Source organism: Monodelphis domestica, chromosome 1 (genome assembly GCF_027887165.1).
Source record: "Monodelphis domestica isolate mMonDom1 chromosome 1, mMonDom1.pri, whole genome shotgun sequence".
NCBI classification, from domain to species: Eukaryota; Metazoa; Chordata; class Mammalia; order Didelphimorphia; family Didelphidae; genus Monodelphis; species Monodelphis domestica.
Window position 1 is genome coordinate 172800933 of NC_077227.1, and position 25941 is coordinate 172826873.

The 25941-nt window shown below is 36.5% G+C and overlaps 1 protein-coding gene across 1 annotated transcript; it reads left to right on the forward strand.

Annotated features, from left to right (window-relative positions):
- On the forward strand, nt 1-25342 carry LOC100029315 (olfactory receptor 11H6-like). Its single transcript, XM_056815841.1, has 3 exons — nt 1-146; nt 22209-22279; nt 24390-25342. Exons 1-3 carry the CDS (start codon nt 1-3, stop codon nt 25340-25342), a joined length of 1170 nt encoding a protein of 389 aa, XP_056671819.1.
- The last annotated feature ends 599 nt before the right edge of the window (nt 25343-25941 follow it).

Genomic DNA, 25941 nt, shown 5'->3' on the forward strand with positions numbered 1-25941 from the left:
ATGCGCTTAGCAAATACACATAACAATTCCTCAGCTTTTCCTACTACTAACTCAAAGCTGACATTGTTTAAACCGCACCCTAATCCTGATTTCTACTCTCGAGCTGTCCAGTGCTGCAAGCATGGAATGAACGAAGACAGAGTGCAGTAGATATCAGCTAGAGACCCCGATTTCTCACATTTATTATGCTTTTGCATGTAAATTTAGAAGGATAGCATGCAAACATGAAATTGGCATTCCAGAGGCAAGTCTGTCAACTATTGTTTCCTAAATGAAAGGAAGGACACACTCATGAAATAAGATTCAATTTGCTTTTTAATGAGGAAGTGAATGGGAAAATGTCTAATTCAGCAAAGAAAATAGCATTTTCATACTTAATTTCAAAGGGTTATTACTTGGTCATAACAGTTTTTCCTTCTCATAATTGATTAAAATCAGAATTATTTCACTCAATATTTGCTGAATTGAATCAACAAGAATTTATGAGGTACTAGTTTTCTTCACAGCATTATCTTGTCATTTGAGGTTACAGAAAAAAATATTACCAAGAGTTATTGCTCAATAGATAAATTATCAAATAATATGAACACTTTTTGATTTCCATACTATTCATTTTTTTAAGTAAATAATCTTATAAAACCAAAACCCCAAACATATATCCAAAAAAACAAGTGATAAATCATATGCTTTCATGTGCATTCCTACTCCAAGAGTTCTTTCTATGGAGATGGATAGCATTCTTTTTCATAAGTCCCTTAGAATTATTCTAGATCATTGCATTGCTATTAGTAGTAATCTATTACATTTGTTTTTTATTAGCACTTTTTAAAAGAGTTTCATGTTATAAATTATATTAATTGTTATTTGGAAATAGTCTCCAAATCAATAATAATACAAAAATGCAAACTAAAACATATCTGATGTTTTGCCTCTCTGACTAAGATAACAAAAATAGGAATAGTAAATGTTTTAGGGGTTGTAGGAAAAAAGAAACACATATATTTTGCTTCTAGAAATGGGAATTGGTCCCTCCATTCTGGATATCCATTTGAAATTATGAAAAGGGTAACTAAAATGATCATATTTTTCTACTAGAAACATACCCAAGAAGTTCAAAGACAGAAACAAAAGTCACAGCAAGATGCTTTGAGGTAACAAAGTACTGGAAACAATGTGAATGCCCATAAGATGGAGATTAACTGAGTAAACTGACATATGAAAATAAATAATATGATTTTTCATTCTGAGGAATTGAGAGAAAAATAAGAAGATTTATATAAACTGATCTGGATTAAAATAAACAGAACCAGTGCAATATGGACAATAACAACTAAAATAAAAAGAATATAGGGCAAGAAGAACTCAAGCTCTGAATGAATGAAAAGGAAAAAAGAGAGAAATACTAGAAAACAAATAAGGAAGCATATTTGCTTCCTAAAGACAGAAGTATGGGGGGAGGGGTGCATATTAAGATAGAACATTGTAGATTTTATTAGATATGGTGCCTATGAGATACTTTTGATAATTATTTTGTTATAAAGTAGGTTTTGATGTGGGTGCTGGGAGTGTGATGTAGTGACAATAGTATAAATCGAGAAATAATTGTGGTATAAAAATAAAAAACTTTAATAAAATATTTTTAAAGCACAAAAAAATAATCAGGTAGGCCCATTACCTTGCAAACATACCTGATCTTATGGGTGTCATTGTGGTATCACTGATTTGTGCCATTTGAATCATTTTATTTGTTTTTCCTATAAACTCCAGGGAACAGATATTTTTATATACTCTACTCATTCTATTTGTGTCTAAGGACATTTACAGAGGCATTGTGATTCTAGAAGTTAAAATTAAGAATCCACTAGTGTGTGGCAGCTAGGTAGCTCAGTGAATATGAAGCTAGGCCCAGAAATAGGAGGTCCTGGTTATAAGTCTAGCCTGACACTTCTTAGCTGTATGACTGGGCAAGCCACTTCACTCAAATTGCCAAGTCCTCACCTCTCTTCTGCTTTTAAATAGTACTTAGTATTGATTCTAAGACAGATGGTAAGAGTTTAAATAATAAATAATTTTTTAATAATCCATTGGGTGGGAAACTATATATTTTAGATTTCAGTTTAATAGGACTACTGACTCCATGCCACCATTTAAAAAAATTTCCTGAAGGGAGGATGGGCTGGGGAAGTATGTCTGGGTGTAGATATGTGTGGTGGGGGGTAGGTGAGGTCTATGTCTGTGTCTATCCATCCTTTCAAAGGACTATCCAAAAGGGACAAACATGGAAGTGCCCGTGTGGGGCTAGGGTGGCTCTGTTCGGTCCAGGAGCCATGGCGGGTCTTTGCCCTCCCCTGGAGGAGAACACTTTGCCCCCACCCCCAACTCCCTCCCCAGTACCAGAGCCAGGAGGCAGCTGGGGGTGGGGTGCCGTCACAGGCTGGGGGAAAGGCTGGTTTGGGCCTTTTCCCCACTGGGGACCTTCAGGTCCGAACATGCCAAGGGGATGTGAGATTAAAGGTGTACAAGGAAGAAGTCTCCCCACCTTGGGGCTTCCACCCCCTGAAGGACCACAGTCTGGCCCAAGCAGAAACTCTAGAGCCAGAGGGAATGGCCCCCAAGACCCAGGGGCCCCCTTCCCAGATTACAGCTTTTATGCTTTCAAAAAACAAAGAAGCACCAGAGTTCAATGATGCAGAATGGAAATGACACCTCACCTTTCTGACATGTAACAGAGCTACTCAACAGTTTAATGTGCAACTTCAAGAAAAAGGGAAGCTCATCTGTGATATGCAGTCACCTGTGAAAGCATTTGAAGTAAAATTAGGCCTCCTTATCAAACAAGTAAAGGAAGAAAATTTCTGCCATCTCCTCTTAACTCAAAATCTGTTAGCAGAAAAACCCTTGATTGCATTCCCAAAAGAAACATGTGTGGATTCACTGGAAAAATTGCAAAAGGAGTTCCAATTCAGATTTAAAGAGCTTCATCTCCATGAGCAGAACATACAGCTTTTTCATAACCCATTTTCTATTGACATTGAAAATATGGATACAATTTACCAAATGGAACTGGCTGAACTGCAGAATTGTGACTCTGAAAGATGCATTCAAGTCAATAAGCTTTCCTAACTTGGATGCATCTCTCCCCTCTGAGACATATCCTCATCTCAGGAACCATGGACTCAAAATGGCACCATATTTGGCAGCACTTGTGTCTGTGAACAGACTTTTTCCAAAATGAAACATCATAAATCTCCAACCAGATCTAGATTAACTGGTGCACACTTGCATCACTTGTTAAGGCTAGCTATGACAAATATGGAATCAGATATTGACCATCTCATTAGCCCAAAGCAGTACCATAGTTCCCATTGAAATACTGGTCAGTTTGTTGATTGAAATTTACCTGTTCTCTACTTTAAATATTGTATTTTTTCCTGTTTTGTACTTTTTACTTTAAAATAAAATATGTGCAGTGTACATAGGGATTTTTTCATAGCTTTTTTAATAGTCTGGACCTCCAGTGGTCTGAGGGACAGTGAACTGACCCCCTATGTAAAAAGTTTGGGGACCCCTGGATTAGAACCTTGAACCTAACAGGATTATGTAACCTGTTGCTTTCTCAATATTCTTTTCAAAGGAGTGTGATGATAGAAACCACTCCCTAAATTTGTCCAAACCCCCACCCTGTTTTTGGGAATTTGAATGTTGTGGGAGGTAAGGGCATGGAGGATAAAAGATGTGGGGCAGAGTTCACTCTCCTCCCCCAAACCCCAAGGGCTTTTGTGACTTGGGTGGGCTTCCAAATTCGGCTTAGAGTATTTTTCCTAGATAGGTGAGATTTTCTGTCTCCTTCCTACATTTCTTTTTCCCCCTATATCTCCATTTTTTTTAATGTAAAATTATGTTGTTGAGAGCTACTGACAGACTCCTGACTTGAAGGTTGATTTTATAATGGCAACCACAATAATGATTAATAATTGTTTTTATTACAGGGCTAAGAGATGCAATTAGGCTTCTAACCTTATAGATACAAATATAAATAGCAACATCTTCTAGGAAATAGATTTCTCCATCCCCAGGTTCAGTGATTCCACGAATGAATTAACTTATAAGGAAGTAATTATACTCCAGTTTAAAAAAAAAGTAAAAACAAAAAAAATTTTTAAAACCAGTTAACAAAAAGATGTGGGTGGGGTGCAAGTACACTACAGTAATGCAAGTACAATTCAGTAAGTCTATTCTATATAGAAAACAGTGAATTGTTCATAGTAGAACATGTTTGATTATTGACATTTTCATTGCATTTCATTGGCTACTTGTTCTGATTATAGACATTTTCTATCAAAGAAAAAGGAGATACAAGAGATAACAACATTAATACTGGTCCTTTAGGCATTGGTTTGGATTTTGAACAAAGTGAATTAAGGTTTCAGTGGGTTTTTAAAAAGTAAAAGAATCTTGTTAGATACCTGTTTAAATTTTTACTTTGAAATGTAGACAGAAATCAGATCTCATCAGGCCAACTGGACACTCACCATTCCCAATCAACCCAACTCCTTCTGCATGGGTTTCAGCTTCCCTAGAAAAACACATAGGTCTAAAGTTTTTTATTCTTCCAACAGAAGTCTTCAATATTTTTAATTGATTACAATATTTTAATACACCAAACTACATCTCTTCCAATACTATGGCCAATGCTCTACTATTACAATTGATACCTTATACACCATAACTGGAATCACTGGGTCTAATTCATAAAAATTGTAATTGCATTTCATAATCTAAAGGATTATATGTGATAATTTCTTTAATGATCAATAATATAAAGGCAATAAAACAATTTTCCTTTCAATATGTGTAAGACAAATTGTAGGAAATCAAAAGAAGGTGGGTCCATAAAGGCTTCTTGCAGAAGATGAGATTTTATTTTTATGTATTATTTTTATAATTGTTGTAATAAACTTACACCTAAGTTTTCCAGAAAAAAAAAATTCCCAATTACATGAAAAATTTTTCAAATCATTTTTCAGAAACTTGAGTTCCAAGTTCCCTTCCCCCTCTGCTCTCTCCCTTCCCTCAGATAGTAAGCAATTTGACAGAAGTTATAAATGTGTAGGCAAGCAAAACATATTTCTTTGTTAGTCACATTGTGAAGAAAACAGACCAAAGAACAAAACAAGAAAAAAAGATTTCTTTTTTAAAATATCCTTTAATCTACATTCATACTCCATCAGTTCCTTCTCTGGAGTTAGGTATCATTTTTTGTTGAGATTCCTTTAAAATTGTCTTAGATTACCTCAATTTTTAAAGAATTTTTATTATAAAATTTTGTTGAATATAAATTTAATCATCATCAAATGAACATTTTGGTATAAAAACAAGACGTTTCTGAAACTGAAACCTTGTATTCAATACAATTTGATGTTTTGTTTTGAGTTTGAAAATGACAATTACTATTTTTTAACATTTCATGCATATAAAATTCACTTCAATTCTAAATCATTTAATATAATAATCTGTTATGTGCAAGAAGCTATTACATAGTGGGAACATAAAATTCCAAACAAAATGGTCCCTACTATCAAGAAGCTTATGTCTTTTTTTACTCTAATGGATTAGTGATTCCACCAACATGCACAGTCACTCTAGAAGTGATATGGAGTATAACCTTTCATTTCCTCTAATTCTATTCAGTTCTTATCCATATCATCCCATGTATCCTTCATACACAATCTATAGAATATACTTGGTTTTTTTTTTCATTTGAATGAGTTTATTTGGTAAATTTAGAACATTATTCCTTGGTTACAATAATCACATTATTTCCCTCCTTCCCCTCCACCCACTCTTCCCGCAACCAACATGCAATTTCATTGGGTATTACATGTGTCCATGATCAGAAACCATTTCCATGTTGTTGTTTACACTAGGGTGTTCATTTAGAGTCTACATCCCCAACAATATGCCTTCAATCCATGTATTCAAGCAGTTGTTTTTCTTTGGTGTTTTTACTCCCACTGTATTTCTCTGGATGTAGATAGTGGTTTTTCTTGTAGGTTCCTCCGAGTTGTTCAGGGTCATTGCATTGCCACTAATATCTATAGAATATACTTGTGATCTTCCTTTATGTCTGAATTAGGAATTAGTTCATTTTGCAAGGTTTCAGCAAGCTGAAATGCATAGAGAAGAAGCTACAATAGCATAAACTAAAAAGGCAACAAAACCAAGAACTTGGACTTGGAGAAGAAATGCACTTTTTTCTCTCATGGATGTGTCAAATGTTATATGGAACAACCGGGGATCACAGAGCTAAGGAGCAACCAAACATAGAACCAGGATTGCAGGACAAAATGTGACCATCATTTCGTTGTGCTACGAATCATGTTTATTGTATAGATTCCAAGTATAGACTCCAACTACCTTCCAACTATCCTCAATGGCATAGACTTTTCTTGACTCTCCTTTATGTATTATTATATAAATAAAAAATTTTGGTTTACTATATTTCAGCAGTTGCCTTGCTACCTTTTATATATCTTCTGCACAACCCTTTCTCCCTCTACTCTACTGCCATTCCAAGCCTAGGACTATAATCAAACTCAATACTCTAGTTGCTCCTGAAAAGAGTTTGTCAGTCTTCTCCCTTATATTCTCTGCTCAATATCCCTATAATATTAAAAAAAAATTCTCTCTAGCCACCACTACCTTTTATTTTGTCTTCCCCTATTAAAAAGTAAGTTCCTTCAGGTCAAGAATGAATTATTTTTGGGTTTTTTTTATAGATCCCCAGTACTTAGCATAATAGGTAAATAAATGGTTCAGTACATAGAATGTGGGATCTTGAGTCAGGAAGATTCAGTTCAAATCTCATCTCAGACACTAGCTCTGTCCCCTAGATAAGTCTCTTAACCCGATTTTCCCTTGTTCCTTATCTATAAAATAAATTAGAAAAGGAAATGGCAAACACTCCAGTATCTTTGCCAGAAAATTTCAAAATGGGTCACAAAGAGTTGAATATAAACAAAATAAAATGTAAACTGAACCACAACAAAAACAATTTAACTTAGCACTGTGTTTGGGACATACTAAATTTTTAATATATGCATTTAAATCCATGCTTTTATAAGACTGAATATCTAAAAGATACCTGAGGAACCTTTTGGAAAAGCAAAATTAAATCAGATACTGAAGTTTCTTTGGCTTCCTTGAGTAAGGGCATAAACCATAGATATTTTAATGAAAGATATTCCCCTCCACAAAATTATATCTGAGTGTTCACATCAGGAGCTACATTGACCAAAGTTGACATTTGGGGATGGATAATCATCTGGAATTGTTATCTTGAATGATTTTGGAGAAGTTAGATAATCCGCTGAGGAACAGATCACCAAGAACAAATCAGAGGGAGGCCAAAACAGACCAGACAGATCAACACAAGGAAGTCTATGGTCACTTGTATAGCACATCTCTGTATGCGATTTGTAATCCATCCTCTCAACACATCCTCTATTCCTTCTTCCCCCATAACTAGTCTCATGGATTTTCCAGTCTTCACACAAATGCCTTCATCATATATTTTTCTGTTTTCATCATTCAATTTCCTTGCTTGTATATATTTCTCAATAAGTAATTAGATTCATCCTTCCTTTTTTCTACCATCTATCTTTTGACTAAAGTAGTCTAATACAGAAATAAAACCAGACAAGGTTTATAATCTCAACAAGTCTCTGTGATAAATAAAATATCTCCTTCCTTTATAATCTCTATTCCATGTTGTTCATTAGCAATGCTTTGTGCATGTATGGATAGATATCTTAGATCAGAAAACTGAGTACTCTCTGTCTTTTGTTATTTTCTCCCATGGACAAATGTTGTGCCAAACTATTCATGAATGGCTTCAAGTCTGGGTGTTCCAAATGTCATTCTTTTTAACACTGAAGCTACTCTATCTTACCCTAATGTATATAGGTAGGTAATTTTATCCAACTTTCTTTTCAGTTTAAAAATGCTTTGATTAAACTTAAATAACAACATTCTAGTTATCCCTTGCTTATGACTAGCTACAAATTTGCCACTGTTATATTTTAAGCCATGGTCCAGAAATCCAAGCCCAATTTTCAAATATCAACTTCAGAGTCAGCTCTTGACTTCAAAAATTCCTTTCTGGTCAATAGTCAGTGGAGATAAAATCATGACCTGTGCCAATTACCTCTTCAGGGATGATTTGTCAGCTTTGCCCAAGTTCTTGTAATCATTAGAAATGCTTCTAGGTTTTTTTCTGAGAGGATAATTTATGGACATATGAATTATCATTAGTAATGATTACTTTGTCTAACAAATCTTGGGAGGTTTCCTGCATGCCTTGGAAATATGACAAAGGAAAACAACAGATATCTGTATTGTCATTGGGTGAGTAATATTTTTCTATGTCCTCACCAGGCAGCAACCACCCACCACAACTCAACTCTTTTTTCCATGATACTTAATAGATGATCACTCATCTGGTAGCACCTGTACCTCCAGTTTCTTATTTCTTGGAAAATAAGCAGCTACTTCTTTTTCAGAGGTTTCACTTACATTCTTACTGAAGTGATAATCATATCTGTTTTTAATCCCTTACATTCCATCTTAGAGTCAATACTGTGTATGGCTTCTAAGGCAGAAGAACAGAAAGGGGTAGGGAAGGGGGAACATGCCTAGGATCAAACAGGACAGATCTGAACCCAGAACTCCCATCTCTAGACCTGGCTCTCAACCATTTTGAACCATTCAACTGCACACCCTCCCTTCATATCTTTTTTAACTTCAAGTATTTATTATCTCCTCTTCTTCATGTTTTCTTCTTTATGATACTCTTTTAATCACCACTCTGACTCTTCTGAAAAATTATCTTCTTTGTTGACAAAAGTAAAGTCTAGCTTCCATGTTTTATACTTTATTCTCCCTGATAACCAGGACAATGGAAGAAAATGTCCTTGAGCCTCTTTACTTTCTCTTCTAGGAGGAAGAAACGTTTGCTTATTAAGCCTAGATAGCAATCAGTTGGTTACAAAAAGACAAACATTGACCACCAAATGCAGGCCATTCAAAATTGCCCCTATGGACCATCCTCACTAGAGATGAAATTCTTGGTTCTTTGCCTTGGTCAATGACAGCTGTCACCTCCCTGGGTGTGTACCTATGATTGTTAGTCCCTATGCAGATCATAATAATCTTGGAGGCAAGTGTGTCCTGGATCCACATTCCCCAGCTACCACAGCAAAAATAATAATAATAATAATAAATGCTATGTTATGTTCACCATGCCTGAAGTTGAGTACATGCAGAGATTGTTATTATCTTCCGCAAATATTGTGGCAAATTACTTGTAAGTGGTTTCAAGTCTGAAGTTATCACTGTCCTTGCCTCTCTAGAATCTAATACTTTAAATGCAATTTTCCTTTCCCTTCCCCTTGAGTACCCCTTTAGCTTGTATTACTTATCTTGCCAACTACCTTCTCACTCTCTTTGAGGGTTTTTTCTCCTCCATTTCTTCCTCCTTTTCTTCTTTCTTTTCAAATGATTTTCCTCCTGCTTCCCTTTTCTTCTTTTCATCCTATTCTGTTTTCTCTTTTCCTAAAGTCAATTCCTTATTTTTAAGCTTTAGTTGTACATACACTTTACACAAATCTTTCTCCTGAAATGCTTTTAAAGTTTTCCCAAATTTGTCTTCCTCAAATTCAGTCTCTGGCCTTTTCTACAAATTCAAAGCCCTTCATATCACCTTTACATATCCTTCTCTTTCTTAAGCTCAAGCTATCCCCTTAGTCTTTTTCTTTCTATCATACCTTCTCACACAGAAATTAGAAGACTTATATTTGATTGCCTCAGGATGTCAATGATAGATGTGACGTAACTAGACCCATGTTAGTGAATCTATGACACGCATGCCAGAGGGGGTTGCTCCCCTCTCCCTCTCCACCTGTCCCTGAGGACATTTTCCACATGTTCCACTCCTCTGCCCTGCAGCCCAATGGGAGTGCTTCATTCCTCCGCTGTCTTGGGTAAGGGGGCAGCTCACATGCAGTGTGAGGGTGAAATTTGGGTTCTCAGTCTCTAAAAGGGTCACCATCATTGGACTAGACCATGGCTGGATAGTGTCTGGGTCACTGTTTTTCATAACCCTATTAACTTTCAACAGTAATGTGAGAAGGAAAAGAAAAGCAGCACTAATTATACACTTATTGTATACACCACAAATATTATTTCATTTGACCATCACAACTCAGGGAAATAGATACTGCCATTATCCCCATTTTAGCATTAACAAAAGTGAGACCAGAGGAAGCTAAATAACTTGTCTGGATTCACACATCTGGTGTCTGAGGCTAGATTTGACCTCAGGTCTCCATGAATTTAGGCCCAGCATTCTCCTATGCTGATCCATCTCACTGTCATTTGAGAAAGAATTAAAGTAGACTCTCATGTCCCCAGGAGATGCATTCCAAGACCTAAGCTGGAGAGCTGAAATCCCAGATAAAAGAAAACATCTGCTGAACTCACATCTATGTGCTCCCTCTTCCTGCTTTTCCTGCCCCTTGGCTCAATGCTCTGGAAGTTTCACACTACACATACACACACACACACACACACACACACACACACACACACACACACACATGAATGGAAGTTGGGCAGTTAATCTCAGGACATTTGTACCCCTAAAAAGCCTCCAAAAAAGGAACATCTCTCATTCATAACTCTTCAGCTCACTACTTTACTTCCACCAGAATGATATCTAGATTTCTTGATGATGTTCTAAACCCAAAATGAATTTTACTTTGTTTAAAAATATGCTTACCAAGGTTGAAAGATTTGCTACATTTGTAAAAATTGTGACAAATATTGATCAATTCATAGGCTTTTAAAATGCCATATAGCAACTTGTGTAAAAATGATAGTATGTTTGTTTGCTATTGTAATTAATTGGGCTATTGAGAATTTTGGGGATATTGATATCTACATATTTGTACTACAGTTCTTTAAAAATGAAAAATGTTACCTTGTTCAATTCATCTGCTTGCACTCACAGTGGATCATGGCCAGATATGAAAAGGAAATGGATCTCATTTTTGGTGAGAAAGCCTTATATTTTATATTTTCTTAGCTGACACAGTGTGTCAGTGATTATAAGCTATATTTTTGAATTTTTAACTCTTTTATTATATTTTTCTTGCATGTGCAATATACTATTTCAGTTTTTTCTCTCCTTTTTATATTTGAAGCACTTCACCAGTATTTAGATTTTCTTTAACTTTTTTGATTTTACAGCCATATAAATTTAAGATACACTTGCTAATGCATGCCCCAAAAGCTTGAGACTATAAAAATGATGCCACTAATTATTTTTTTAAAAAATTATGGGACTTTACTTAATGATTCTGTCTGATTCCAGGACAAGATATACATAAAAGATCCATTGCATAGGGCCAAAGAAAAACCAATCCAGGATGGATTAATGCACTTCCAAGCCAATACAAAGGACTTGAACCTAGTGTGAAGACTCGAGGTTGCTATGTTTAATATTGTTAAGACATGGGCCTTCCTTGTGTCCACACTCACTCTGAAAATACAGATGAGTATCCCCAAACTTGGCTCCTACTTGGCTCCTATAATCTGGTCCCTTTTCTGTCTTTCATAGTGTGGCAACTTTCTGTAGTCCTGGCTACTGACTGGGTAAATGCATCCTTGCTTAGATCATTTTAATTGGGCCCTGATTCAAGGACCTGTTATAGATTTACTTTTCCTTGGAATTTTTACACATAAGACTTTGATAGTCTATATTTTCATCCAGAATTTTCTTTTTTATTTGGATTTTTCTGATGTCTTTTTAATTTCTCTTGCCAATTGATTCATATACCTCATAACTCAGCCATGCATCCCTAAGTGATCCTGTATTTTTCAATCACCCTTTTAACGGGGAAATGTAAAAATATTATTTTAAATTGCAAAGTTTAAATTCCTTTTAAGAAGAACTTTAGGTAAAGAAAGATGATACCTCTCTGAATCCAGAAACTGAACTGTTTGGAGAAGACTCCATGAAGAAGCCTCCAGACCACAAGCTGCACAAGAAGATCAAAATTGAACTTTGGGTGTGGTGGATTGAACATTTATTTGTATCTATACTTTCATGCCAAAGGGGACTGCCCCCTAACTGGCTTTTTGTCAATGTGTCTAGCAATTATTGGTTTTGTTCTTTTTTTTCCTCTTATCCTCAAATTGTTGTAATGTTTAAGTTGATTATGTTTTCATGATCCTTTTTGGGGAAAGTTCTTTCCCCAATAACAATCAAATGAAGAAATGTAAACATGGAGATTTGAACCCCAGATTTCAATCCCCAGAAGTCCTTGCTCTAGTTCCCAGGATGCCCTCTAGTCTCACGTGAGTTCCCACCTTCACGGGATAAAAATTTCTATTTATACTAGCTGTAAAGCCTACTGGCTCTCTCTTCCTGCTTTCACTTCCAGGGACACACGTCTCTCTCTTCCTATTTCCTCTTCGGAGCACACGTGACTCTCTACCTATCAAGCAAGATGTGAGTGATTGTGAATGGGCTCTCTGGGCCTAGACATGTGCTTTCTTATTTTGTATTTTCTTTATATTTTTAATCTTTAATTACCTCTAAAATATATAATATTTCTAGCAGAGAATTAACTACTACAACACACACACATGAACATGCACACACACAGACACATACAAATAGTAAAAAAAGGTGAAATTGAAAGTGGAAGAAAGAGACCTACCTATTAGTAGATCACTGCCCTTGCAGACCTCCAAACACACTACAAAGGTGGTGGTGCTTCACAGGCTATGGTACTTCCTATTCATGCAGCAACATGTCTTGCCATGCAATGACACTTAATGATGCACATGTGTCATTCAATGACATGCCTCTATCCCACAATGACAACTTTTTCCATGCAAGGATATGCAATGGCATTTATGCATCATGCAATGATATGGGAGCATGCCATCTCCCACCCAAAGACATTCAATGATACATTTATATCATGCAATGACATATTTGTTTCATGCAGTACCACATAATGTCATGCATCACATTGCAGAGTTTTTCTGATTATGAGATGACATCTCTAGGCTATAGAATCCCTATGGTGATGTTCAGCCTGAAATTGCTTAATTCTAAGACAGGTATAAACTTGAGCATGAAAACTCACATCATACAGTGCAATTGCCCACGTCATTTGTAAGAGGACAGGCTAATAAAATCACAGTAGCACAGAGAACCTCTATCTGTAGGCAAAAATAGCCACATTAATTGATTGTTCACACATAAAAGTCTAGTCTGGCACCAGGTTGTTAAGTGGCCTGGAAAGAACATCAGAATTTAACTTTTCACACATTCAAACCATCATCTCAATGCAAAGAAGTAATGGAAAAATTGCACCTGTATTTTTTCCAGGAGTCCTCAGCCCTGGTTCTCTTTAAATTAGTTATGATTGAAGTGCTGGCCCTCACCCACTCATCAGCACTCATGCCCAACATCTAAGTCATGCTGCTGCCCAAGAAGACAAAGAGCCACTCCAAAGCCAAGAAAAAGTAAACCAACAATGCTAACAGGCATCTAGAAATGAGTGACTCATTCACCACACTGAAAACATAAGTACTCTGGGTCAGTCACAACAAAATGAATATATTGTGCTCAGACAATTCCATTCTGGAGCTAATCTTTTGAGTATGTAACTGTTCTCATTAATGGCTCTTCATTCATCATCATCATGCAAGGCAGGGGAGAAGCAAAGAACAACAAATTTTTGGAAGTCAAGGAATCAATATAATTACAACATAGCATGTTGTTGGTATCAACTTTTATCTCATCGAAAAACAAAATGTTAGAGTTGAAAGGGACCTCAGCAACCATCAAGTACAATTTCTCATAAGTGTTCATTGAACTTTAAACTTCAGTGACAGAGAAACCACTACCTCCAAGGCAGCTCTATTCCAGCTTCAGGTATTTAAAGACAGCTATCTAGACTTCTCTTTTCCAGGTGAAACATCCCCAGATTCTTCAACTGGTCATCATATTATATGGTTTCAAGGTCTTTTATCATTCTAGTGACCAGGGCAGAGGAGAGGAAAATCATCACCACCTTTTTCCTAGAGGCTTTGGCTCTCCTAATGCAGCCAAAGATCCCATTGCCTTCTTTTCCAATTGAATCTCAGATCTCATTAATAAAGAGCTTGTAGATACTAAAACCTAGGGGTTTTTACCAAACAAATTGCTAACTAATCACTCTTCCTCTATTTGAATGCATTGTCTTGTCTTAATATGATCACCAATAGACGTATAATTTTTTAATTACTGGAATGGGAATAGAATGTTGAGTTAATCAGTGGGTTCTATAGTAACAGCAGCTATTTAATTAGGGGAATGGCAATGACATAAGTTAGTGTGGGATGCCAGGACTTCAACTGCATGTCTGGGTCACACAAGGAAAGCTGCCCTCTCATTCACCATGTTATATAAGTATGTGCATATGTATCTCCTTCAAGCATATTGCCACATCTTTCCAGCTCTGGGAAATGTCCTTGCTGACCCTGGAAACATCCTTATCAGCATACTACCAATGAAATACATGTGTATATGTGTATACATGGTTCCTGTTATACATGCTTAGTTAGCCCCTCTATAAAAGGGAGCCTCTGAGAGTAGGATGGAATGGGGATCCACTGTGTCTGCTGGCCATCATGGACTATAAATAGGTGTAAATTACATTACCTATTCCCCTGACTCCCTCCTGTCATCACACTGCTAGGATTAATTCACACAATAGTGAAGATGAAAGCAAACCCAGAAAATGGATGAGGAAATGTCATTTTCTACTTTCTTTGAAGAGGAGAGGAACTAATTATGGAAAATGGAAAATGTTGCATGGTTACTGTTTTAATAGGTTACACTTAAATGTCTTTCTTTATGATAAATATTTATTGGATTGGAGGACAATTGGGAATTTGGAAATTATTGCTGTGAAAAAATAAAAGGCACAAGGTGCTGGGAGCCATCAGGTGATGACACCTTGACAGAGTCATGTGTGGTAGCTGAGGAGACCTCAGAGTTGTCCTTGGCAAAATGTGATTGCCCACCCAGTCCCCCTTTACATGACCTCTTTCATCAATGCCCCTTATCTATGAATTGACATGATTATTATTCCCCCTAGTCTCAAAAGAAATAATGCAAGAGCAAAATACCTGTACCCTAATTCCCCCAAAACATCACCAAAAAGATCAGACCCTCAAACCCAATCCCAAAAAGACTATCATGGGTTAACGTTTACTTAGGTACATAATTCCCAGTAAATCTGCAGCTACAAGCCATGCCCAAAACTTTCCCACTTACAGGAACCTATTCTCATGAAGTCAGCACACAAATCAATCATAGAGGGCCATACAATAAATACAAGTACATCAAGCTTCAATATGCCTCAGTGACTCAATTACACAAACCAGTAACTCAGAAACTCCCTAGTAAAAACCTTGAAAAATGATCAGTCTAAATTTGAAGTATGTTCCCAGTACCCCTCAACCTCAATGATATGATTGTTGAATTGTCTTTTAAGAACTGCTGATTAATTATCCCATTTTATTAAAAGCAATAAGTAATTTTCCTTGATTGTTTGTAAGCTCAAAACTTCTCACAGGGTAATGAGAAAATTAAGCCACCTGTAATGAAATCATTTATCTTGTATGCTGTCTGTAATCACAATATAAGAATATAGAATGTTAATCAAGTGATTTGTTAAAAGTTAATGTATCACTTTTCCAATTATCTCTCTTTGGACATGCATGTTAGGTAATGTATCTGAGTGCCAAGAAAATGGGTATAAAAATAAAAACCAGGCATGGTGATGGCAGAGAAGCTATCAGATGCAAAGCAGTCCCATGACCATAATGATTAAGCTGACTTCCATTTGTTGTTTTCTTGACTGATCATTCTCCATCTGTCAGGAAACCCTGGAGTTGCAAGTGAGGCTGGAGCCCACCCGTGACAACAAGGCATAAGACATTATTAAATTAAAAAAGATTTAAAATACAAGATTCATTTTGAAGCTACTGAATACATAGTTAATGATTTCAAAAAACTCTAATTTCTGTAAAAATAATAAAATATCATGCTCAAAAATTGAATGTAACTCTCTTTTATCCCTTATTCTAACTAAATAGTAAACCCTCCTTTTTCCAATCAGACATTTCCTTGACAATGCATTTTATGACATATTTTGAGGGCAATTCATTATTGGTAATATACAACCTACTTACACTTATAACTCTCTCCATTGTCCTTTGGGTCACACATAATTGTAATTCATTGTAGGTTCTATTGTTTCTTAATTTCCAAACAGATAATATACATATATTAAAGATTATTGATTTTAAAAGAATGGTGGGTGTTAGGGTCAAGGAACAGCTTAGAATGGTTAAAAGTGTCTTATAAGACAACATGTGAAATACAACCCATTTTCATATTTAACTTGTGGATAGGATCCCTGTCAATCTTCAGTGCTTATATAAGAAAGACAGACAGAGAGAAAGAGAGAGATGGATGGATGGATGGATGGATGGATGGATGGATGGATGGATGGATGGATGAATGGATGGATGGATGGATGGATGGATGGATGGATGGATGGATGGATGGATGGATGGAATCTACATGAATTCAAATATAGCCTGAGACACTTACTAGCAGTGTGTAACACTGGACAACTCACTTAACCATGATTCCCTCAGTTCCTCAGCCATAAAATGATCAAGGCACAGAATGGCAATCCATTCCAGTATCTTTTCCAGAAAATCCCCTAATAGGATTCTGAGAAGTTGTACTACTGAAAAATCAATCCAAAGTCACACATGTTATATATGACATGTATACTACATTATCTACTATTACACCTGTAGACATATTTCATTATATATACATGTGTATCAGTATACTCAAAGTAAATTTTATACACACACACACACAAACTATATAAGGTACCCCAAAAGTCCCAGTGTAGTTTGACCTTTAAAGTTTAAAAATCTTAATATATAACAGAATAAGTTTCAGAACTGCCAAGTTTGGAAAAGGTCAACTGAAACCCGATTTTTTGAGGTTCTGTTCCCTCCTTTTCCCCTCCATCCAGGAAGTTGTTCCCAGGTTAGAATGCTTGAGAAAGAGTTCCTTGTAACTGATCCATCCTTGCCCAAATTTAAAATTACACAATGACTTTGGGGACACCTTGTATAAAAAAAATACATACACATGTACATACATTGATTAGATAGATAGATAGATAGATAGATAGATAGATAGATAGATAGATAGATAGATAGATAGATAGATAGATAGAAATGATGTGGCCCTGTTTGAACAGAATGTTACAGAATGTTTTTTGCCTTTTTGTATCCCCAGAATTTAGCATAACTCCTAGCTGGGAAGTAAGAGACTGCTGGCATTGATCCTACCTCTCTTTCAGAAACCCAAGGGCTTCATTCTGTTTCCAGGTTCCCCAGTTTGAGGTCTAATATCTGTTCATCCTTCTCACTGAAGAAGAGAAAAAAGGAAAAAAGGGACACTCAATAACCCCTCAGGGGTCTTTTGAATACTCTCTTTGTTGACTCATGAGCAGATCAAAAGGCTCACAGAAAATCTTGCAATTCCAGAGGTAGATTCACCAACCTTTCCCACATAGTTTATCATCAAGCAGAGCACACACTGCCCATGCATCCTCTGAGATGGGACTCCAATTACTTAGTTCTCTATTGAGCTCAATGCATGTTAAATGCTTAATGAGTACTCATTGGTTGATTTTAGGAACTTTCCCATAATCATAAATCAAGCCAAATATCACTGGCAAGATTTGAAAGTAGATATTTCTGGCTCCCATTCTATTACCCTAACTACTTACTCTTCTACTACTAATTGGAAAGGACAAATATTCATCAAAGTTTAAATTGAATGAAATAAGTTATATGACTGGTATCCATTATTCTTGGGGGGAAATTTCAAATCAAAATTGCTAACTGAATGATAACAGCCATATAAGGTCAGCCTATGATTAGAAAGGAAGAGGAGATATGAATATACTGTGAATAAAGAATACATATTTATTTCCCTAGAGAGAGGAAGCATTTTCTCAGTGAAAAATTATCCTCACCCAAAGGAAAAACTTCCTGAGATTTCACAGATATTAACTTTGACCCCTGTGTCTCATTAATCAAAACCCAGTGGGAAACCATCCAACATATTGTAAAATCTAGGGGAAAGACACTAAATAACAGAAATTGGGAAGCTGTGGGTCTTCATTAAGGAGGAACCTGGGACTTAATTATAATTACTGGGAGGAAACATAAATTGGATCAGATGCACATAGTTCAAGTTAGTACAAGAGAACAGCTCCCAGAATCATCAGGTATGAAAAATGTCAACTGAAATAAAAATACTTTTTGAGCTTCTATGATCCTCTTTTCCCCTCAATCCATTAAACCATTTCCAGGTTAGGATGCTTGAAAAGGAGCTCCTTGTAACTCTTCCCACTTTGCCTAAACTTAATACCTACAGGACAATCACATAACTTCCCTGACCTTTACAGTTCCTCATCTATAAAATAAGTGGTTTGGGTTAATTAGATGGCCACAGAGGTCCTTTACAATTCTAAATTTATGATCCTTTGATCATTTCACCCAGGTGAACCAGCAGCTTGGTATCAGAGTGGATAGAATGTTAGACACGGGGTAAGAAAGTCCAAGAGTTCAAATCTAGCCTCAGACCCTTGACTCAGGGCAAGCCACTTAACTTCTCTGTCTCTTCCCATTTACTCCCATCTTTTAGTGGGAAGAATAGTAATAACACCTTCCTCCCATGGTTGTCATGAGGATAAAATGGGATAATTTTGTAACCTACTTGGCAATCCTTAAAGCACCATATAAATATTAGCTATTTTTAATGACACTATAGTTATAAGAGAAAAATGTGTATTGTAGCCAATATAACGCCTGCTACTGTTGTACATTGTTGGATGTCTATTCTTTTTTAAAGTTGTTTATTCTTTGTACTTCTAGAGAGAACCAAAGAATCTAGAGGTTCTCTTCTGTCTAGAAACTGAGATACCCCAGGAGGACTCAGGACAATGAATCTGTAATTAGGATGCAGAGGTGCTAAGAAAGACAGTCACACCTAATGATTAGGTGATAATGTCTGGATGTATGCATTTAATCTCATGAATTCATGTCCACAGATTCAATAGGCGGTTCAGAGAGTGGGCACAGTAGCATCCTTATTTCTCATATAGAAATATCAAATAATAATTTATAGAGGGTGATTTTCATCAAAAGCATTCATACCATTTTACTTCCTCATTGCCCTTGTTTCAACTTTTCCAGTAGCAAACAAGCTCATTTGGAGAGACCAAAGGGATTTTTCACTAATGGTCCTCATAGCAGAGATCCACTGATCCAAGGGGCAAAAGAAGCCTTCCTCTGAAAAGTCTCAAAAGGGTGCATATCCTTTTAAGCACTTATCTATTCCAATCAAGGAAATGGGAAAGATTGGAGCCATGCAATTCAGATATGGTGAGACCAGCTACTGGAATCCAGAAATGAATTTCCTACATTCATTTTTCTACTCTCCTCTACTTATTTGTACCTTTACCATAGATGAACTAGATACAATAAAATTTGCTGGGAGGAAGATAGGTGGGTTCAGTGGATTGAGAGTCAGGCATAGAGATAAGAGGTCCTGGGTTCAAAGCTGACTTCAGATACTTCCTATCTGTGTGACCCTGGGCAAGTCACTTAACTCCCATTGCCTAGCCCTTACCACTCTTCTGACTTGGAGCCAATACACAGTATTGATTCTAATACAGAAGGTAATAGTTTTTTTTAATTGCTTGCTAATAAAATTCACATAGGCTTGAGATTGTCAGTGTTTCACTTAGTTCAGCTATATAAAGTTTTTTTCTAAATCTAATTTTCTGTGATTCTATCATTCTATCATATAACCAGGTCAGAGAACAAGATGCTCAGATTTATGAGCTCCAGTTTCTGGATAAGAAGTCTCAGTTTCTCTTCCCGGTTCCATCGATAACAGTTCTGTGACTATAGTAAGTAATAATAATGTTTACACCACATAAGGCTCTTGGAGGAGGGGAAGATTTTTTTACCCTTTCCTGGGCAATTAGGCAGGGTGCCACAATACATTCTGAGAATACTTGTTCAAATACAGTCCTAGAAAATGTTTCTTTATCCACCTAGAAATAATTTATTAACTCATTAATTGTCTTCATCAGTCACTACATATAAACACACACACACACACACCTTTGCAAAGATGAGGAACTAAGGTAGGAAAAATCATACCTGTTTGATATGTTGGTGGCCTTGTTGAAGTATTTTCTTCCCTCTTTCCTCATTGTTATGAGGGATAGTTCTCAGGAGGGAAAAAGAGATAGATTAGGAAATGTAAGCAGTATAGAAACAAAACACATGATAAAATTTTGTTTTTAAAAATGCTTTACCTCCTGACTGGGCCTCTCATTCACACACACACACACACACACACACACACACACACACACACACACACACACACCAGAACAGAGAGGAGCCAAGGGAGGAAGGGAGAGAGGTTAACAGCCAAACTTTAAAAAGGAGAATTAGGGACAGGGACCCCAGATAAGGAACAAGAGCTAAGGATCCCATAAGATAAGCCAGCAAGTTGACATCTTTGTTCTGGAAATTCATTTGTTTCCATATTTAGATAATTAAATTCAATTTAATGCAACAGACTTTAATTGCCTACTAGGATCTTGACTAAAAACATATAGTAGAGATTGAATTGGCATTTAGTGGTCACCCAGTAGAGGTATGGACTTGTGTTCTCTACTTTCTGGCTTCTCTGACTTCCTTTAAGTCTCAGCTGAAGTCCTACTTTCTTCAAGAAGTTTTTTCTCAGTCTTCCTTGATCTTGGTGCCTTCTCTCTGAGATTACCAACAGTTTTTCCTGCACATATCTTGTTTGTACACAGCTAGTTCTATGTTGTCTCCTCCTGTTAGACTAGGAGCTCCTTGAGAACAGGAATTTTTTTTTTTTGCATTTCTTTGTATCCTCCACCCCTTAGCACAGTGCCCAGCATATAGTAGACATTTTAATAAAAAGTCTCATTGGCCTCAAACTCCACTACAAATGACAAAAATTAAATAGTTTCTGTTCTAAAAAAACTTATTAGCTTACATTTTACTCATTTCCTAGGGAAGTTCACTTGAAAAATTTCTTACCCTGGGCTGGCTCATCTAATTGGGGAAAGAATTTGTTCATACTCAAATTAACATAATTGCAGGAAGTTAGCAGTCCCCACAGAAGCTAGATGTGGTACTTGAACTGTCTTAGTTCCTTGGATAAATGAGAACAGGAAGGTGATGGACAGAAAAGTCTTTAAAACATGCTTTCACATCTTACTTGATTCTCTGAAGGACCTTCTAAAACAGGTAACTGGTATTATCCCCAATAGACAGTTAAGGAAACTGGCTTGGTGATTAAATTACTTGCTGAGACTCAAAAACACTAGCTATTGTTGGAGTTGAGACTGGCAACAGGGTCTTTTGATTACGAGCATAGAGATTTTGTTTGCTTGTTTGTTTTTACATATCTAATTCCTATCTTGGAAAGTATCAAAAATTCTTTTTCTAAAATTTTTTGTGCCTTATTAAATGCCCAATCTATTATTATTATTAAATGCCTAATTTAAAATGTTTAATTTCTAATATAATTAGATGACATTTCTGGAAATTAGAATTTGCTAGTGAAACTCCACTATTTAAATAAAACTTCACATTTACACAATAAATCATGGTTTACAAAACATTTCCCTAACAATTATAGGAAGTGGAGTAGCTTAAGTATTTTTATCTCTATTTTACAGATGAGAAAACTGACCTGAACCCATGTCATCTGACTCCCAAGTTCAATACCCATTTCATTAACCTTTTGCTGCCTATTTAAACAGGATATCTTCTCTTGAAACTGGGAAGATTTGAGTTAAAGCTATTCAGTGACATGAAAAATCACATCAAGAGAGCCAAGTACTCTTTTCATCACAAAAAGTCTAATATTTAAAATGATTACCAAAATATACCCTTCTCTTGAAAATATTCTTCTGTGTTTCCTCCAGACTGAAACAAGTACAGAACCATAAACCCTTCCTCTCCTCAGACTTGATGGAGAACATAAGGAGGAATTTTGGTAAGCAACCATGTTATGTAAAAAAATCTGTGATTTTACCCCTAGCTTAATATAAACATTGGAATATTTTATTGCTTTGTTTTAAAAAATAATTAATACCAAATACAACTAAACTTGCTTTCATAACAAATTTAAACAAATTAATTTCAATATATAAATTATCTGAAATAGCAGTAATTTCCTCTAAGAATCACACAGTTTTCCTTTTCCCCCTTTGGAGTTCTTACAAGAGAGCCTGGCTGATCACTTACTAAGTAGGTTATAGTGGAGTTTTTATGTATGAGTTATGCTAGATCAGTGATAGTGGTGGAAATTTAGAGACTGAGTGCTCAAGCCGAAACCTCATATGGCAAGTGAGCTCCCAACTTAACCCAGACAGGGGAGGGAGGAAGTATTCCCATTGATTCAGCTGCTGAGCAAAAGGTCTGGTGATGTAAGAAAGGTCCCCAGGCAGGTGTGGAGAGGGGGAAGGGAGCAGCTCCCTCTGGCATGTGTGCCATAGGTACACAGCACTTAGATGGATACTGAGGTTCCTTCCAACCCTCAAATCTGTAATTCTGATACATTCACTACTTTAAATCTGTCATTTTATATTTTTGTTATTAGCATATACTTTGTTCCTTGGGTTATGATTTTCCTTTGCATTTTTAATGAAAATCTTTTTAGACATCTTAATACTGTACTCCTCACCCTTAAAGATCTGGTAATTTCTATTTTTATAATCTTCATGGAGACAGGAACCAAGTCTTAGCTGACTTATATATCTTCCTCATGGTTTGATAAGTGAATATTGAGCACATTCCTGTAGACTCTGAAGTATCTATGTTTCCAGCATAGACAAATGGAATCTGCTTTTTGAAATTAGTCAAAAAATCTTATTTCTCTTACTACTAAGTCTATTGCTGTTTTAATTCAAGTAAAATAAGAATGAATTGATCTTAAGAAATATTAAAACATTTTTACAATGTGATTAGTTTTAATGACTAACAGAAGTTGCAGAAAAATTGTCTTTAGTTTTAATAAAATATCATACATATGTTCATCTGAAAGTGATAGCATTTATGTTTTCCTTTGCAATCAGACACTGCTAAAGAAAGTGTTGTTTGTAGATAACACTGGTTACAAATATTAGCAAAAATAAAAATCATTGTGATTTCAACTTCAAGATCTGTCTTACACCAAGTAGAAAACTGACACATTTTTATCTCTTTATGATGCACATTACTATTAAACACTCCATCTTAGCTAAGAGGCCAAGAAGTGATGGACATTGGCATTAAAGAACAAATCTTACTAAGATATAGAGAAAGAGATCATTCAAAATGAAAGTCTGTTTCTTACTAATCATAACACAGTAGAATAAACATTGTAGCAAGTCCAGAGCAGATAGAGCTATTTCACTAGATGAGGACATAAGTATTTTCTTCTTTGCTGAAGTTTCATTCAATCAGGATACTTAAACAGCAAAAGTAATAATAAAAAGAATTAGTATTACTGAGACTGGCCCCAACTCATACGTGAGCATAGATTATTTCCCAACAAAATAGACAGGACTCTTGAGACAGCATGACCATGGAAAGAGTAATGCATTTGAATATTGGTTAAACTATTTATTACCTCATCTAACCTAGGTCAAATCATTTAATATCCTCCCAGCCAGAGTTTCCTTAGCTAAAAAATAAGGTCATTGCACTAGATGACTTCGAAGCTCCCTTCAACCCATAAATATATGATTCTATGAACTCTGGTGGTCTTTGGTTCCCATGTGTATGTCCTTCTATGTACACCACTCAATGTGTTCTGCTGCTGTACCTACCCTAAGGGAAAAACAGTCAGGAGTCTAAGTATTATATGTATTCCCCCCAGAATCCAGGCACAAAGAACATCATGCAGGAATAAATCTGTGATGTCTCTTTGCCATTAGATTTAGCAGAAACCTGTTCAAACTGGAAATGATTCCCCCTGCTAGAGTATGTCCCATAAGAGCTAAGGATAGGACAGCTAGTTTCAGAATGAACCTGTATGTTTCCCCGTGAAAATTAAACTTTCTCCTTTGGACACTTACTTGGAAATAGGACAGTTGGTCTATTTTCATCTGTCTTTTCCACAGCTTTGGAGCCTAACAGGTCAATCAGACACACTGTGACTGAGTTTGTCCTCCTGGGTTTTCCTGGTCATAGGGAAATGCAGAATCTCTTCTTTTTCTTAATATTAGTGGTGTACATCCTGACTCTGTTGGGTAATGGAGCCATTGTCTGTGCAGTGAAATGGGACAAGCAGCTCCACACACCCATGTACATCCTCCTGGGAAACTTTGCTTTCCTTGAAATATGGTATGTTTCTTCTACTGTTCCCAACTTGTTAGCCAACTTTCTATCAGAGACCAAGACTATTTCCTTCTCTGGCTGCTTCTGCCAGTTCTACTTCTTTTTCTCCTTGGGTACTACTGAGTGTTTCTTCCTATCGGTCATGGCCTATGATCGATACCTAGCCATCTGCCGACCTCTACACTACCCCACCATCATGACAGGGAGGTTCTGTGCCAACCTGATATCTGCCTGCTGGGTGAGTGGCTTCCTTTGTTACCCAGTTCCCATCGTTCTTATATCTCAGCTGCCCTTCTGTGGACCTAACATCATTGACCACTTTGTCTGTGACCCAGGCCCATTATTTGCCCTCATCTGTGTCCCTGCTCCTGTTATTAAACTCATCTGCTACACTTTCAACTCCATGATTATCTTTGGACCCTTTCTCTCCATCCTGGGATCTTACACCCTAGTCCTCAGAGCTGTACTGCGTGTTCCTTCTGGTGCTGGCCGGCATAAAGCCTTCTCCACATGTGGATCCCATCTGGTGGTCGTGTCTCTATTCTATGGCACCCTGATGGTGATGTATGTGAGCCCAACATCTGGGAATCCAGCTGGAATGCAGAAGATTGTCACACTGGTGTACTCAGTAGTAACTCCACTCTTAAACCCTCTGATCTACAGTCTACGCAACAAGGACATGAAAAATGCCCTAAGGAAAGTCCTAGGGGGGTTAAAAATTAGCCAAAGTACATGAGAATTATTGAGAGGATAAGCTGACTATTATATTACTCTTTGTCTCATCTTAAATATTTTGAAAGATCTGAGATCTCATAGTTCCTCTACCAATGCAGACTGTAATCCACCTATGCCTTTTCAACTTTTGTGGGGTTTATTATTATAGACTTCCACAAAGTCTCAATAAAGGAATTAGCAAGTATAATGAAGACTTTCCTCTGGATCTTTCTGACTACCAGAGAGATATGAGTTCAAATCTATCAATAATTTTTAAAGATTTCATATTTAAATGGGAGGAGCAGGTGGGTGGCTTGGTAGATAGAGTATCAAGTCTAGAAATAAGAAGTCTTGGGTTCAAATATGACCTCAGATACTTCCTAGTTGTGTGACCCCTAGGCAAATCACTTAATCCCCACTGCCTAGTCCTTATTGCTCTTCTGCCTTGGAACTGATTTTTAGTATCAATTTTAAGGAAAAGGTAAGAATTTTTTAATATGAATATTAATATTAATATGAAGGGAAGGGAAGGGAAGGGAAGGGAAGGGAAGGGAAGGGAAGGGAAGGGAAGGGAAGGGAAGGGAAGGGAAGGGAAGGGAAGGGAAGGGAAGGGAAGGGAAG

Excerpts from the sequence above, each read along its gene's own strand:
- LOC100029315 (XM_056815841.1), top strand. The coding sequence starts at position 1 with ATGCGCTTAGCAAATACACATAACAATTCCTCAGCTTTTCCTACTACT. Across the intron at positions 147-22,208 it reads ATGAACGAAGACAGAGTGCA|ACTGAAACAAGTACAGAACC; the intron begins GTAGATATCAGC and ends TGTTTCCTCCAG. Across the intron at positions 22,280-24,389 it reads GAACATAAGGAGGAATTTTG|CTTTGGAGCCTAACAGGTCA; the intron begins GTAAGCAACCAT and ends TCTTTTCCACAG.